Source organism: Labrus bergylta, chromosome 22, assembly GCF_963930695.1.
Source record: "Labrus bergylta chromosome 22, fLabBer1.1, whole genome shotgun sequence".
Taxonomy (NCBI): Eukaryota; Metazoa; Chordata; class Actinopteri; order Labriformes; family Labridae; genus Labrus; species Labrus bergylta.
The window spans coordinates 18,133,224-18,149,879 of record NC_089216.1 but is presented as its reverse complement, the minus strand read 5'-3'; the positions used below and the strand labels follow the sequence as shown (position 1 = coordinate 18,149,879).

The 16,656-nt window shown below is 41.5% G+C and overlaps 1 protein-coding gene across 1 annotated transcript in view; it reads right to left on the bottom strand.

Annotated features, from left to right (window-relative positions):
* The window catches only part of LOC109993468 (mitogen-activated protein kinase kinase kinase 11), a 55,569-nt gene extending 41,105 nt beyond the window's left edge, over positions 1-14,464 (bottom strand). Inside the window, exon 1 of the mRNA XM_020646435.3 lies at positions 12,350-14,464. Within this exon, the coding sequence (XP_020502091.2) occupies positions 12,350-13,106 (757 nt within the window). The 5' untranslated portion in view covers positions 13,107-14,464. The remainder of the gene's footprint in view (positions 1-12,349) is intronic.
* Between the last annotated feature and the right edge of the window lie 2,192 nt (positions 14,465-16,656).

Sequence of the window (16,656 nt, the reverse complement as noted above, 5' to 3'; positions counted from 1 at the left end):
ATGGGGAATGAACACGGACGACCTTAATGACCCTTCATGCACAAACGGGAGTCAGGATTTAAGGCAAGAAAAACAAGGTTGGACCTTATAAAATTTGATTTATATAACATTTTATGGGATTTTACGATCAGGGTGCACAGTGCATCCTCTGTTATCTCCCACCTGCTATCATTTTGAGGAGGTGCTTCAAAAAAAAAGGGGTGAAGAGAGCAGGAAACCCACCTCTTCTTCAGAGGATAAGTATCAAGACTAGATCAGTCTTGCCCAGACAGAAAGTCCTCCTGATAGCGAAACCAACAATGTCGCCACAAAAACACCGTGACCGATCTCCACAGCAACAGGACTCTGTTTGCTATTGTTTGTTGTTCAGAGACAAGAGAGTGTCAGTTTCAGACGTGACTCCTACACAGCAGCTGCTGCAGCAGCAGGAGCAGCGGCGGTGCGGGTAATGACTCAACAGTTAGCTTACCTAGAATCCAAAACATCAGGGTTTAATCGATTGAGACTTTCCAGGAATGATTGAGCACAATCTTAGCTGACTAGAACTAAGTACATCCTGGGAAAACATGGACTATAGCTCGAGGTGTATTTGGATTTCATACCAGCTTAGTGAAATGCAGCCTTGTATGCAAAAACCAGTTCAACCTCTCATTAAAATCAATGGTGAGATTTCAGATGAATGAAAATGCTCCCAGGGAACTGGCTCTGACATCATTGCCAATGTAATAACCCGGTTTTTCAAGGAAATCATAACAGACAAAAGGACAGTATTGCAAAACACAAAATCAGATGAGTGGAAACGGCTCATGTTTTACGAGAGCCAACATGTAAATACTGCGATAAATAATGTTTACCAGCTACAAATGGATAAGCTAAATCATGAAGGTGTCATGCTAATTAGCTGAAAAAGTAGTAACTTTCTTTTTTTCCCCCCTCAATATTATGTAAGTCGTCATTAGGAGCGCATTAAAACACTCCTTCTAAATTACAACAAGCAACCAAAATCATGAAAAAGTCGCATTTATGCAGATTTTTTAACCAACTCTTGAAGCTAATGTTAGCTTAGTTAGCAAGCTAGCTTCTTTTGTCATTTCAGCTTGTTGAGTCTTGATTTGCTAGAAATTAATAGTCTGAGTTTTCATCTATGTGAACTAAAGAAAATAAAAGACACTGTTGAATTAACTGTGATTTGGAAATGATGCTACTATTGTTAGCAGCGTCTGTGCCGTGCAAATAACGAAACAAACGTTTTGCAGTAAGTCGAGGGGACTTAAAAAACTACATTCACAGCGGAAGTTTGTGAAGGGTCAACGTCCTGCTCAAGGACAAATGGGGGGGGGGGGGGCACACATGGATAGAGACTGTAACCTTTCAGCTGGCGTACAGTCTTTCCTCTTACCGTCCAGCCCTGCCATGATAACATGCCAGATGCTAAAGTCAGCTGCACAAAGCCGCCCTCTGCCTCTTCACTCTGCACCTCACTTAATTATGTTTTCTCTAGAATCTGATGCCCGAGCTCCGTCTCCATCTCTCACCGCAGTTCTCAGGAGTCCTACCATTTCTCAGCCTCTTCGGTCTCTGGTGGAGTTGGACTGAGTTTATCAGGTTGATATTGACAGATTGTCCCAAAAAAAAACAAAAAAACTAAAAGTTTCATAGAAGAAAAGACTGAGACCAAATAACTCAGAGGAAAAAAATGCACAGTCCGACCGAGAGGTGGTTTAGCCAATATGTGCAGATAGATGTGGACCTCACGGATACACGAGCGTCAGTGTGTGGCTTTTCTTGATGTGTGTTGATATAAAAATGTTTGCACCGAACATATAATGTGGTTAATAACCCGATTTAGAAGCTCAAAACAAGAGTCAACAGCAGAATAAGCTGGAACAATGCATGTTCCTTACAAATGTGACACCATTCAAACGGTATAAGATTTATTGCCAAGAAGCATTCTTACAACAAAGACATAATCTACCAAACACAAATGTCCTTAGGAATAAAGGTAGAAGTGAGTGCTGCACTGGGTCAAAAATTTGAGGAAACAGGTGCTCTTTAAGATCAGGGGACAAAAGTCAAATAGCTAATAAAAAAGTTTTAACTGTCCTGATGACAAAGTTTGAAGTGTGGAGAGGCAGTCTCAACAGAAAGTCTGAGGCATTATGATGTCCTATAAAAATCCTTTATTAAACAGGGATGTGTCTACGTGTTTCGACTCTACACATGGCCTTGCTTTCAGTACAATGTTTATATACAGTAAATGTACAAATTTGTTCAACATATCATGACAAAATGTATAATGTCTTTGCAAAATCGGTTTACAAAGTCTGTGCAAAATTGGTTCCCGATATCCCTGGCAAATTTTGTTCCAAATGCTGCAAATTTGTTCAACATATCATTACAAAATAGTTTCACGTTGTTGGTGAAAAATTGGTTCTCAAAAATTCATAATTTTGTTCATAAAATGTAACTATATCCACTGCTTTATCAGTGTCTGTAATGTCTCCCCGTATGTGTCCAGCTCAACAAGAACACTTAAGAGTGAACACAAAATGTGTCTTCTCTGTCTGGGAATAAACGAGCATATCAGTAATGGCTTTTAAATACCCACACTGGATTAACCTCTCTGCTCTCTCTACCTTCCTGCCTCTCCTCCCCTCCCTGCTCTGCACCCGTAGGCGAAGGGAGAATTCCGGCAGGGTGGGGGCTTTCCCCAGGAAGAACGGGAGCTTTGTCCCCCTGAGGGACGAGGCCATAGGCTGACAGACAGTCTGGCAACCTCTGACCAGGCAACCAGTGAGAGAGAGAGAGAGAGAGAGAGAGAGAGAGAGAGTGATTGGACATAATCATAGTGCAGAGGATGAAACCAGCACTCACTCCGCTGTAGTTTCGTCTCAGCTCAGAAGTTGTTTACTGAGAGAGGAATTAGGCAACGTCAGTGAGTTTGCAAACCAGGCCTCCACTCACTGATAGCCCGGAATAGATCCTACAATCAGCCTAAGGACGCTTTTCTTCCTTATTTGATGCAAGCTGAGATAAAGTCGATTCGAGTTCAAGTCACATCCTTCACACCACGTTTCTGTTATTTGTAAAACTTCATGTTTAGGTTTTGTGTGGGTGTTGTTTTACTCTGCTACAGTTTAAAATAAACGTTTCAATGAGCAGAATAAACTCTCTCTGTGCTCTACTTTTAAAGGATGATAATGATCAGGTTAGATCGGTTTGACCTCCACTGCTTTAACTGTGGCATTTTATTCAGGTAATGTATGCTACTGTGTGTGTGTGTGTGTGTGTGTGTGTGTGTGTGTGTGCAAAATAAATGTCAAATTATCTGTATGTATCTACTATGTTTTATGAAACTGTATGGATAACTTAAAGACAATACACTGATTTTAAATGTATTTTTTTCATGCAAAGATTCCAATACAGGCGTCTGAAACAGAAGGAAGTGTCGCCCTGCTTACATTATTGTAATTCATGAAACTCCCTCCACACCTGACGTCTCTATCCACACCGCCAGATCTCAAAACTGGGTCACTCTAAAAATACCAAGGGTTAGGGAATGGGGAAAGACTGCTTTTAATGTGGCTGCACCTTTAATGTGGAACCATTTTCAAATGACTAAAGCTGGAGATGAAACCTCCGGACAGCCAATCAGAGAGAAGGGATTCCTCTCACTGACCGCGACGACCCTGAAAGTCGCAGACAGAAAACCCATATTTTACATTTTGTAAGAAGGAGATCCAACCTGGCTTACAACACATACTTCTATTACTTAAAACAGATAGTGGATTAAAAGCTAAAAGCTAATTAACATTAGCATGAAAGTCCAAAGCATGGCCTCCAACACATTCACACAAACAAGTTATCCACAGCTTGTCAGGAGTGGGTTATAAATGATTCCCTGTGCAAAGTATGTGGAACCTGGTGAAATCCAAAGAGCTCCTGAAAACGCTGACTTATTAACTAAAGCTCCAGTTCACATGCGTTGATATTTAACCTTCTAACCATTAGAAGCATCTCTTTAGAAGCTCGGACGAGGGGGGGGGGGGGGGGGGGGGGGGGGAGAGATCATTACGGGGTCGACCCCAGAGGCTCCAAGTCAAGGTAGCGAGGAAGAGAGGGGAGGGAGAGATGGTGCTCTGAAGCAAAAAAGTATACTGATGTCAAGTTTTCTCCATTTTTCATAAAGTAAGGATCCTTCTTTTTGGGCTTTTTGCAGTAACTGTTCAAACTATGTGTTTAACTCAAATGAGTGCATTTCAATGCATATTAAAACTCAATGACCCTCCTTTTCCCCCCTCTAACACGGCTAAGATACTCGACTCATTTCTGAGCACAGAACCAGAGAAGCATCTTTTAATAAAATCACTAAGTGCCCGGTGTTCATGAAGTTGAAGCTTGTCATTTAATCTTGTGGTTTTAAGTTTCATTTTCACTTCTGCTGAGTTGGGCTAAGCTGCTGCTGAACCAACACAATTCCTGAAATGACCCCGTCAAAATAAAAGCATTCCAGGAACAGAACAACGGGGGGTTTTATTGTGAAGGATTTATCGGAAATAGATGGTGTTTCTCATTAATTAGTTGAGCTTTAGCGGCGCTACAATTAGCAGTGATTAAGAGTTTAAGTATTTATTTACAGCCTCTCTGTTGAGCAGGATTCACAGCCACAGCCTGCTTCCTTTAATTATCGCTGACTTAAAACAAGCGAGACATCAGTTTACACACTTTCAGCAGGTAGACCCGCTTTAGCAGGTGACAACCCAACTCTTAACTGCTCACTCTCCTGTTTTAGGAAATTAAATAGCACAACTTATCATCAATAATAGATTTAGTTGTTTGTAAAAATCTTAATGCATTGTGTTATGTATTAAACCTTCATGAAACCCCAAAAAGTCTGAACTCAAAATGTCAACGACTCCTCTCCAACTTCAACAAAGTCAGCCGTTTACTTCACAGACCATTATTCATCTCGTTGAACCGTCCAAAACAAATGAATCCCGATCCTCATCACTAACTTCACTCCCACTAAAACAGATAAAGTGTTGTTTTTTTTTGTTGCTCATCTGCATGGGAGCTGCCTTGTGATCTGTGAGAGTGTTTCAAAGTGGAGAGGGAAGAAAAACAACAGATTTCAGTCCGGCTGAGTTCTGGAAACATCTCTACTTCCTGTCCATCTGACCCTTCAATGTTTTTTTTTATTTTTTTTTTTATCTGCTATTCCCTGCTGTTGTTCTGCGCACGCGCACGCGCACACACACACACACACACACACACACACACACACACACACACACACACACACACACACACACACACACACACACACACACACACACACACACACACACACACTGCTGGTTTCATAACTAAGCGTGGGTGGGCTCATCTCATTTTGACGCTTGTCGAGAAGCAGGTAATGTGTTACATATCGATCTCAGCCTGAAGTCTGATATGGAAATGATTAGATGAAATATTGATCCAGATGTTCTCCAAGGAGTACATCATGGTAATCACTCAAATTGCTAAACTTTTAAAACACGAGGTGTGAAGAACAACAAGTCCCATGCATAAATTATAACTTTGAAATAAGGTCACTGTGCCAACAGATTTTTACTTCCAGTCCACTTTTCAACTTCAGCTTTTTTTTTTTTGCTCCTCGTGCACATGAATTAACAATTTCATTTCTCAGTAAAACAATATGTTTAAATAGTATAGTGTGCTTGCCCATACGGTGGCTGTAGTCCTCCAAGCGGGCTGCCCGGGTTTGAATCCGACCTGTGGCTCCTTTCCCGCTTGTCGTTCCCCCCTCTCTCTCTCTCTCTCTCTCTCTCTCTCTCTCCCTGATTTGACTCCCTCCACGGTCATATCTCTACGTTCAAGGCATAAAAAGCCCAAAAATAGATTTTTTTTAAAAAAGAGCAGGTATGAGATGTTACTCTTTGTTATATTATCTGCACAACATGAATCCACAATGAAAACAACACTAAGCAACATTTAGCAAACATACAGCTGCAAGAAAAAACATCCTTTAAGAGGCAGAAACCTTGAGCAGGACCAGGTTCATGTTGGACAAACATCTGTCGAAACTTTGGATAATATCATGAAACACCCAAGTGAACCAACCACTTTCTTACTCCCACACACATGATTAATGACAATGTTTTTCTTACATCTTACTTGGAACCAAAAAGAACATTTCTTGGTGTTTAAGCAACTCCTAAAAAAAAAAAACATTTGAAACCTTCTTTTGAGATTAAAAAATGTCTTCTGAAAGCATGAACTAAAAAAGAGTTTATATCAGAAGACGCTTCTCTTCAGTCCAAGGTGAGTTGAGGTCCGCTCCTCTCTGCCTGCCTCTCTTTGATCTCAAACAAAGACTGCAGGAGGAACAAACTCCCCCTCTGCCTTATCACCCAAACACACAGAGTCTAAGCCAGCTGAGCTCTACCCCAGGTGACCCCCCCCCCCCCCCTCCTCCCCTCCTCCCCTGCCCGGGACCCCTCGGGCACCCCTCGGATGTGGGAGTCAGCAAACGTGCAGCCATGTTTATGGATGGGTTGGCTCATGACGAGGGCACTTTCCTGCTGCTCTGACATTTGAAAGTTCTGCAGAATAAAATCACTTAGCTAATGCATAAATGTGCTCATTATAAGGACGGGACGGGACGGGGGGGGGGGAGTTTAGGAAAGTTTGGAAGCACCCTCTCATTGGAGAGTCAAACACTAAAGCGTTTTGTAATAATGCACAACTTCCTCGTAATCATTTTGAATTGTGTTTCCATCTTAGCCGTTTAAAGTCTCACTGATTAACCCCTGCATCTCCAACAGATGATGGAAGTCCATCATGCAGCACAGAGGTCCGTGTGATATGTGAAAATAATTCAACCTTCCTCCAAAAAGCCTGATACCCTCATTTTTACAGAAATAGTGTCATCCCAAAAATGCAAGAGGCGTTAGAGGCGGGGCTATGTTGCATCACACTGCTTTAAATTTAAACTATTTCATAAGACAGTCGCGTACAAAAGGAATGAGTCTGTACTAAAAAACCATGCAAACGCCTGCAGACTGTCTAACTTCCAGTAGTGATTCAGAGCTGAGGCATTGCCACTAAATGTTTTTTTTGCATGCAAGACGCAGAACACATGTATTTCATCTCTCTAACCCTGACCACAACTCTGACTCTGGCACTCTCCATCAAGTATCTTTAAGAGCTTTCAATGGTGACTTTGGACTTTGTTATGGAATTAAACTAAGATTTGCATATTGCCATTCTCTGTTTTTACTTTAACTTAGATATTAGAGATTTAAATTCACTCATAGTGTTTTTTTTTCACACAGACTTCATGCCAACCCCCGCCCCCCAGTCAACAAAGGGGCTGGACACGTCCCTGCCACTGCTGCACGTCTCTCTCTTGATATCATTTTTATCTCGTCTTGTCTCCTCTTAATTGCTTTATTGCCTCACTTATCAAACTATGAAAATGAAATGGTAATGCACGACTTTTAAGACTATACAGGTACATGCTGGGAATTCATCAAATTTAAAATCCAACTTTGACTTCACTTCCTCGAATAAAAAGTACAAATTGGGGGCGCTGGTGGTGTGGTGGTTAGAACGTGCGCCCCATGTATGGAGGCTGCAGTCCTCCAAGCGGGTGGCTCAGGTTCGAACCCAGCCTGTGTCTTCTTTCCTGCATGTCATTCCCCACTCTCACTCTCTCTCTGATTTCTGACTCTATCCACTGTCCTATCTCTACAATAAAAGCCCAAAAATAAATCTTTAAAAATAAAAAAAATTACAAATTGCCCCCATGATTTCCCCCCGACTGCACAGAGGGATGGTGGTGTGTGTGAGTGCAGTTCACCACACACACACACACACACACACACACACAGACAGGCAGACAGGGGATGTTATGAGTGCTCTGCAGTGTGGGGGCCCTGAATGAAAACATGCTGGTAGAGGGATGTATCAGATGTTTGTCCACTCGGTGGAGAAAAAAAAAAAAGAGGACATGTTGATCTAAAATCTAACTGTGGCTTCTTCCTGAAAGAAAAAAAAAAAAAAAAAAAGGTTCCTGTGAGCTGCAGCCCAGCGAGTGCTTAGCTTGGCACTTTCCCCCCACCAGTTCTAACTAAAGCCCTGCACAGTTTTATAGTGCGGTGATGCCTATAGCTGCTTTTGGCTCTGTGAGGGCTTTGTGCAGATAACTGACAGAGAATGAACCACAGCTGGACTGACAGAGCTTCAGAGGGCCTTTACTGAACTGAACAAGAAATTTAAATCAAAACTAATCCATTTTTACAACATTCACTTTGGGACATTTAGCCTGGGTGATGGAGTTTCACATAACTAATGATACATTACTACAGAGTAATAAAGCTCTTTTGATGACTGAAAAAAACAACTTTATTTGGATGGAAGTTGTGAAGTTTCTGACGCTTTGATACCACGTCTTTTAGAACAATATAATCTGTATTATCAAGTGATATATCGTATCGAAAAAGTACCAAAGCTTTTTAAAAACTCAACATCTTCAGTCATATTTGAACCCAGAAAAGACACAAAGAGCAGCGGTGGGCTTGAAGCTGATCCCAGCTGTCATCTTTACATCAACATTTTTAATTCTTGGAACCTCTAGGATTGTGGGTAGTGTAGTTTTTTTTCCCCTAGATCCCGAATAAAACCACATTTGTTTTTTGTTTTTTACAGGAGGTTCAAATCATACAAACTTGGAGCATACACTGTTGTTTCACACTCATGGTCGGTATACCTGAGATGTTTATGACATTGTGGCTCATAATGAAATCCGCTCTGGAGAAAATGAAAGAGAGAACCACACTGCTGCGCTCTGTATTTTAATGTAACACATTACAGTACATATTAGGAATTAAAGAAGCGACTGCTTTTACCACAGACTGATGGAGCCTCTTCATCAGTCAGCAGTGCTACACATGAATAATGACCATGCCATTTTGTGCTACACCTCAACATTTAAATTAAAATGTGTTAACGGGGTAATTATGGACGTAATCTACACGCTGAGGTTAGCCGTGTGTGGTTTTCCCCTCGATATTTATCAGGCAGCTCGTTCAGCATGCCAAGGTGCATCGTAAGACATGTGTCCTTGTCTGAAGATAAGACGCTCACAGCTAATGTAGGTCGAGGTTCAAAGTCTGAGGTTTAAACCACTGACACTTGTTGGAAGTGTTTGTGTTACCCAATGTGGAGAGAGTGAAGAGATTTGATTTGAAAAAAAAATACTGCAGCATGTTTCCCATTAAATACACAGGTTAAGTATCTTGCCCATAGACTGTAAATATTAAAGGACTAAGCCTGAGTGACATCAGCCTATTTGTTTTCTGTACCAGGCTGTAAACATGTTAATTTCTTTCTTTGCCTGCCATGTGTATGTGACCCCCCCCCCCCCCCGACCTTCCGGTTTGAGAGACGACCGCCTCTACCACTAAGCCACAGCAGTTCCTGTTTAGATGGGTAGCTGTACAGGCAGCAGTGTTTGCTGCAATCTTGTCATGGGAAATCAACAGATCGTCTTTTGCATTAGTTAACAACTATTTCAGATACTCCAAAAAAAAAAAAAGGATTATAATATAACCTAAACTAACAAACGTACAGATTTTAAATAAGTGTTTAAAGGAGACTTTTGGTCTACATTTTGATTTGTGATTTGCGAGATTATGAAGCTACATTGGATTTTAAAATATTCATCGTATAGCTTTTTATGTTTTATCGACTTCAGCTGGCTTTGATTTTAGATTGTACTGATTTCAGGGATGTCAGTTTGGTTATTGTGCTTATCAATATAGTTACAGTTTAGTTATTGTTTCTCAGGAGAATTCCTCTTCTCATAACCTGCATCTTTTACATATTCCTTCTAATCACCCGGCTTGCATTCAGGTTTAATTGGAGCTTCAGGCCGGTGTCTCCGCCTCCTCTTTGTCTGATTGCAGAGTCAACGATGCAAAATGGCAGCTTCAGAAAGAAGAACTTGCATCATTATTCTGAGGAACTGACTCCATAATCCGAGGTTTACATTTGAAACTTTTAGTACATTTTGTTCTGCCAGACCTAACCGCCTGACTTTTTCAGACTTTTCCAACAGAATGTTTGGTGCACTGATGCCGAGATGCTCATGCACCTGTGTGTGTGAAACCTGTCATCGCTGCAGAGGACATTCTCAAACTGACCCCCCCTAACCTCTCCCTCCCCTCCCTCGTCCAACGCCACAACAGGATATTGCTCAGTGGCACAACAGGGTTACAGCCACACGGAGACATGTAGGGGCAGGCCAGGGACAAAGATTCAAGGAAGAATTAAAAAAAAAAGAAAGAAAGAAAAAGGCAGGAGGAGGCAAGAGAGCGATATGATCTCTGACTGCACAGAGAGAGGGATTGTGTTGGCTTTGGACTGCCTCGTATACAAACACTATATTAACACACAATCTACTGCGGGAGACATTTCTTTTTTCCAGTGGAGGGAGGTCAGGATAGACGCTGACATGGGGGGTGAGCAGATGATAAAGGAGCGAGATTGAAAGAAAAAAGGGGAAAAGATGGAAAACTATTCTAGCAGAAAGGTCTTTATTCCATCCCTTAAACAAACCAATAATCAAAGGCCGTTGTCCTTCAAACGTTATACTCTCTGATTCAAGATTCAATTTATTTGTCACATGCTCATACAGACGTGCAGTGAAATGTAAAGACTGTTCCGCAAGGCCATGCAATAAACCCTCAAATTACTAATACACATAAACACAGTAATCTAGAAATATAATGTAAAATTTAAAAAATAAATATTTGAATATACAAAATATAGAATGATGTAAACAGTGAACCTGAACCTCCTGAACTGATTGTTTTTGTGGTTCCTTTTTAGACGAGGGGTGACCGATATCTCTTTCTATTTCTGGTGCACTTTAGTTATCAGGATCTGCCGTGACACACAGGACGAGCTGAGGGAGGTTTTGCAAAAATCTTCTGGACCGCAGCAGATACATGCGCAGAGCTGACAGGGATTATACGCTGCATCACAAGAATGATAATAACAGTGGCTAAAAAGCACCGTTAGAGCTGAGCAAAAAAAAAAGGCAGACGGAAAAAGCTTGCTATCAGGGGACACATCGCTCTGCAGTGTGGCTTTAATGACAAGGTCCAATGCCTACGTGTCTGCAGCGAGGACCCCAAACACTGAAGCGAAACTTCCCCCCCCACCACCCGAAAGGCACCAAAGTCCAAAAGTGTGAGTTGTGACGACGCCGAGACAGAAAGCTTCCCCTTGAATTCCTGACCTTTGTAAGCAAATCGTGGCATTTTATGCTGTCAACAACAACATAAGGGAAGGCCGCATGACTGGGACACGATCCAAAGAGAGGAAATGTAGTACAACTAGTCATCATTTTTAACTCTTTAACATGAAACCACTTCATTAAACCCTGGACCGATGACAGGTTGGAGACAATATCTCAACTGGATAGAGTTTGAAAGCTGACTTTTTTTTATTGACGACATGGCCTTCTAAACCCTCAGAGAAGCGTTCACATACAGGAGTACACTGTGTTCTAACTCTGCCATGGGGCATGTTGTCACACTAAAAGTGTAATAAAGACGTCTGTCAGAGGGTTGTCATGATACCAGCATTTTAAACTTTGATGTGTTACTAGTAAAAAAATAAACCCGTTTCAAGCCCGACCGATTTATCAGCCGGCCGATATTTTTATTGCCGATATGCGCCGATATTACGAGATTTACTCACCAGTCAAATGGCATTTCATTTGAGTTTCATTCTCTTTCTGTCGCCAGCAGAGGGCGCTATATGGACTACAACAAGCATCATCAACCTTAAGTGTTTGAGAACTGCGTTTGAGATATTATTGTAATAAATGTGTATCTACCTATCTATCTCTACAGATCGAACATAGATCTATAACATAGATCTGTCTAAATTGCACAAACACATTGGAAATGTTTTGTGGTCCAATTTAGACGTTGAGCAGGAGTTTGTTTAAAATTTCTTGGGGATTAAGAATCAAGAAATGACACAGGACTTCTCTTTTTGTTGCCGTGGTATTGAAACAGGTATCACATATCTAAGGGGATCATTCTCGTTTTATGAGATCACCAAGCAGATGATGCCTATATATTTTTTTGCCAATATGGCCGCTTTGTTTTAGAGTCCAAAACTGATGCAAGAGGGTGTCTGGCATATTTTGGGGCATTGTGTCATGAAGTAAAAGCTGTGGTTTTTGCCGAGTCGGGACTGAAAACATGTCGGACGCCTGAGGATGGACTTGGTTTGGTTAGTTAATGATTTGCAGGTTTTAAGGACTTACTGTTGTTGGACTTGAGATCTCGATGGATGACGGGGACGATGGCCTCGCAGTGCAGGTACAGCATCCCTTTGGCTATCTGCACGGCCCAGTTTACCAGGATGTGCGGCGGGATGCGGCGTCCAGCCAGCGCCCGGCTCAGCGCCCCCCCTGAGGCGTACTCCATGATGAGGCACAGGTTGGGTTCCTGCAGGCAGACGCCCATCAGGGCGATGATGTTGGGATGGGTGAGCATGGCGAACAAACGCGCCTCCTGTCTCACGTTTTCCGCCGTCACACTGATGTCCTCATCGGGGTCTTGGCGGGCGGCCTTCACAGCCACCAACCCGCCTCTCCATGTACCACGATACACCTTTCCAAATCCCCCGACCCCGATGACCTCCTCCAAACTCAGCTCCCGGAAATCCACCGCGTCAGGTTCAAACTCGCCAACCACGACCGGACTGAGCTCGCCAACCACGGCAGTACCCGGAAGCTTCCCATATCCATTGGGCTTGAAGGAGCCATAGTTTGAGGGGAATATTCCCACCTTGTTGTTGACCTTGCCCGCCCACCAGCCTTCGTCCCCTGATATCTCCGAGTCCAGAGACAGGACTTCAACAAGGTCACCTTTACGCAAGGTGAGCTCATCTTTACAGGACGCCTCATAGTCGAACAAGGCCGTCCACACAGGGTTGGTGAAGTTCCCTTTTTGTGACTGATCCAAATTTTTCCAGTTGGACAGCGGGCCTCGACCGAATATGTTCTTCAGCGGCTCCATGGAGCCTCGAGCAGATGTTTTGACTGGATCTGATTCTGGACCCAAAGGGTTTGAAAATAAAGTACAAAGGAGTACTTTATTGCGCCTCGCTCCCTTTCCTGTCTTTCTTGTTGGTTCATCAGGGACCAGTGAAATGTGTTCAAAAGCTTGACCAACAAGTGGGCTTGAGGAGAGGATTGAAAGATGAGCGAAAGGCAAGTGTCTTTCATTCGTCTTGACATGAAATGCAAAAGCTTGATCAGTCAAGAGATTTCTTAAATTTCATAAAAAGTTTAAAAGCTCAGCTTTCACTGAATTTCCCTCTGTTCAAGTGATGTGGTTTCCCAAAGCATCATTCCACCAGCTTGTATTTAAGAGGCTCCTGAATCCTCTCATTAAGGGAAAATTAGCTTTTCCTCTCCCTCATTCAAAAACTGCCACCTGTTGAGTCAGTCAGGGTGAGAGAACAAAAAAAGAAAAGTCGTCCACAACTTTAGCTGTATAATTTTCACAACATATAGCAAAAGTTCCCACAACGTTCAGCTGTCCATTTGGAGTTTTTATGTATTTTTAGCCATTAAGAGCAGTGGCCAGCACAAGCAGGAAGCGCTGAGAAGTGGAGAAGAATAGCAGGAAAAGGAGCATTCAGTCCAGCCAACCAGTGTTTTACGACAACTTTCAGGGCTGAGCAGCTCGCATTATTGAGCCCAAACCTCCAATAACTGCGTCTGCACGCAACTTTGCGGCGCTCCCGCAGGAAATCCCGCATCCCTTACCGCGTGAGACTCCATACTTACGAGCTGGGATTTACAACTTTAAAAAAACAACGCAGTGAACAGACGAGTTTGTAACAGGAAGAGCTATCCATACAGTTTCCACAGAGAAACACGCACTTTATTTTGTTACCGTCGGTATCCAAACAGCGCAATAAGTCCATGAGAACTTGTGATCATATTCCTCTTCCTCGGTCTCTTCTCTTCACTCGTCAGGACCTCGAACCACTTCTACGTCTGTGCTTACACTCAGTGAAGAGGGTGTGGTTTCAAAACTTTTTTCTCTCCCAACAGGAAAAGAGTCAGATGACCGGCTCACGGTCAAGCTCCTGTGTAATAAACCATCACATATCCGGTTAGTACTGTCAAAATAAAACTCAGAGGAAAGCGCACGCTTTATGGTTATCAAAGTGTTACGTCTTTTTTTTGTGTGTGAATGTTTTTGTTTTTGTTTATTTTTATTTTTTATTTTACTTGTTTTCTTTCTTTCATCATTAGCTCAGTATTTTTATTTTTATTATTATTATTATTATTATTATTATTATTATTATTACTATTATTATTATTCTTGTCTCTAAATGATTTGTTTGGGGTAAAATGAATTAACATCAAATAATTGGGGGGAAAAAAAAAAAAACTCAGAGGAAAGCGCACGGTTGTTTGAGAGGTTCAAAGTTGGCTGAGAAATATTTTAGAAAGTATTTTAGAGAAAATGAAAATCACCCAAACATTAGTTTTCTCCCAATCCCAAATATAATAAAAATGTATTACTGTTATAATATTTTGCATATAACGTATTCAATAGTAGCCTAATCATCTGTTACAACCACACGTAAAATGTTTATCATAAATTGTAAAGGTGTGACAGGGACTAACCATGGGTAATTACAATCTTAGACAGGGGGCTGATTAGGTCACATCACTGTTGTGTTTTTAAAAAAGTTAGTTTTGATCATTTTATTACATTTACTCTTAACCCTCTTATAAATGTTTAAATCATCAGGCTGCTAAGGTGCTCTGTGCCCCCATGGTTCCACTTAGACTGGTGACCCACCTCTAAATCTCCACTGATTCACCCCATTGATTTATTGACAATATTTTGTAGTGTGCTGCAAGGATGGTGAAGGGATGACCCTCCCTTCTCTAATTGGCTAGTACACACTGACTAAATATGCAAGAGCAGTCTTAAAAGTCACTGTTTTTAACAGAGGCCATTTATCCTTTGGTGGACGGGCCACTTAAAAGAAACATTTTGGGGACAAATTAAGCGTATACCTACTTCTTCAGGCACCACTACACCACTGGTCACGCACCATCCAGAGTGTGTCCTCTTGATTGTTTAGAAAATGCCCTCCAAAAACTGATTAGAAACTGGAGGCTGTACGGTGTCTTCACTTGGAAAAACTGTTCTTTTTCTGTTTAGGCGATCGAGGTGGATTACTTTACATGCAGAGCTCAAACTGAAACTGAGACTGGGGGTCTTTTTGAAACTCAAACTGAAACTAAAGAGGACTCAGTCTTTTAGTCTTACATGACCTTGTTCTTCCTGTTTTACTTTAGTTTGTATCCTGTTTGGCCTTTTATTTTTGTGGGTTGTTACACTAAATATAATAAATAGCTTACTCATTTAGACGCCATTTTATTCTGAACATTTTGTTTCTTTATTTTGGGTACATCTTTCCTTTATTTGCTGGTTGTATCTTAATAAAGAGATTGAGTTACTAATAATTAGTTATATCAAACTGAAGCACGGCAACAACAAAAATAAACATTTTATAGAAGATTCCTTTTCTCTATAAATATAGCTTTATCCATGCCTGTTGCTACTTTCATGATAATGGTTTTTAATCCTCCTATCTGCTCCTACAATAACACCGCTTTCATACACTGTTGAATCAGATGAGACTTAGTGACATTCAGACTAAACACTCAAGGACGAGAGATTACTCAAAACTGTCCCAATAGTCACAGGAAAGAGGACTAAATGTTAGGTTTCTGAAAGAGGACGTTGGTGGAATATTTTATTTTCCTCTGGCTTCACTTTGAACAAAAAAAGGGAGTTTTAAGCTTATTTTCTTCAAGCAACACATTTGAAAGCATTTAGCGCTCGTCTGGCTAACTGGTCTTTGTTCTGTTTGATGCAAAAAAAGCTTCAATCTTCTGAGCTGGTGGAGCCGTCGAAGTGGGATTTACTGTCGCACAATCTTTCATCAGATAGAGTCGAATGTAGCTCATTTAAAAGTTTAACGCAGAGGGAATACTGTCACTTCAAACTTTTGGTTTAACATCGAGAAAACACAGCCTCTTCTTAACTGAACCTCCATTCTAATGACTGGTTTGCTGTAAATATCTGATGCAATACTTTGAAGAAGTCTGCCAATTGGTCCTCCACTGTTATAGTCGACACGGCCATCTTTAAGAGCCGAAATCTACAAGACAATTAACAACAATGGATGCAAAATCAAGTTAAATGAAAAGTATTTCAATGTGTTGTGATTAGCTCCACCAGAACATCAGAACTAGGCGTGGCAGTCATGTTAAACCCCACTGGTTTGTGGCCGTTTAGTTTGGCACTTCAGCAGTAGCCATCTTGGTTTTCTGGAGCCACAAGGGACCATTTGGACGGGAAAGTAGAGCTACACTCGAGCGATGTGTGAGCGAACTCTACGTCATCAGCGAATGTTGCATTGGCTTGGTTAGCAAAGGTTTGTAAGTGAGTAAATGTGATAATAAATGAGTTATTCATTGTGGCTAGTGAAATTCTTTTGGTTGTAAACATAATGCGCAAATATAAAAAT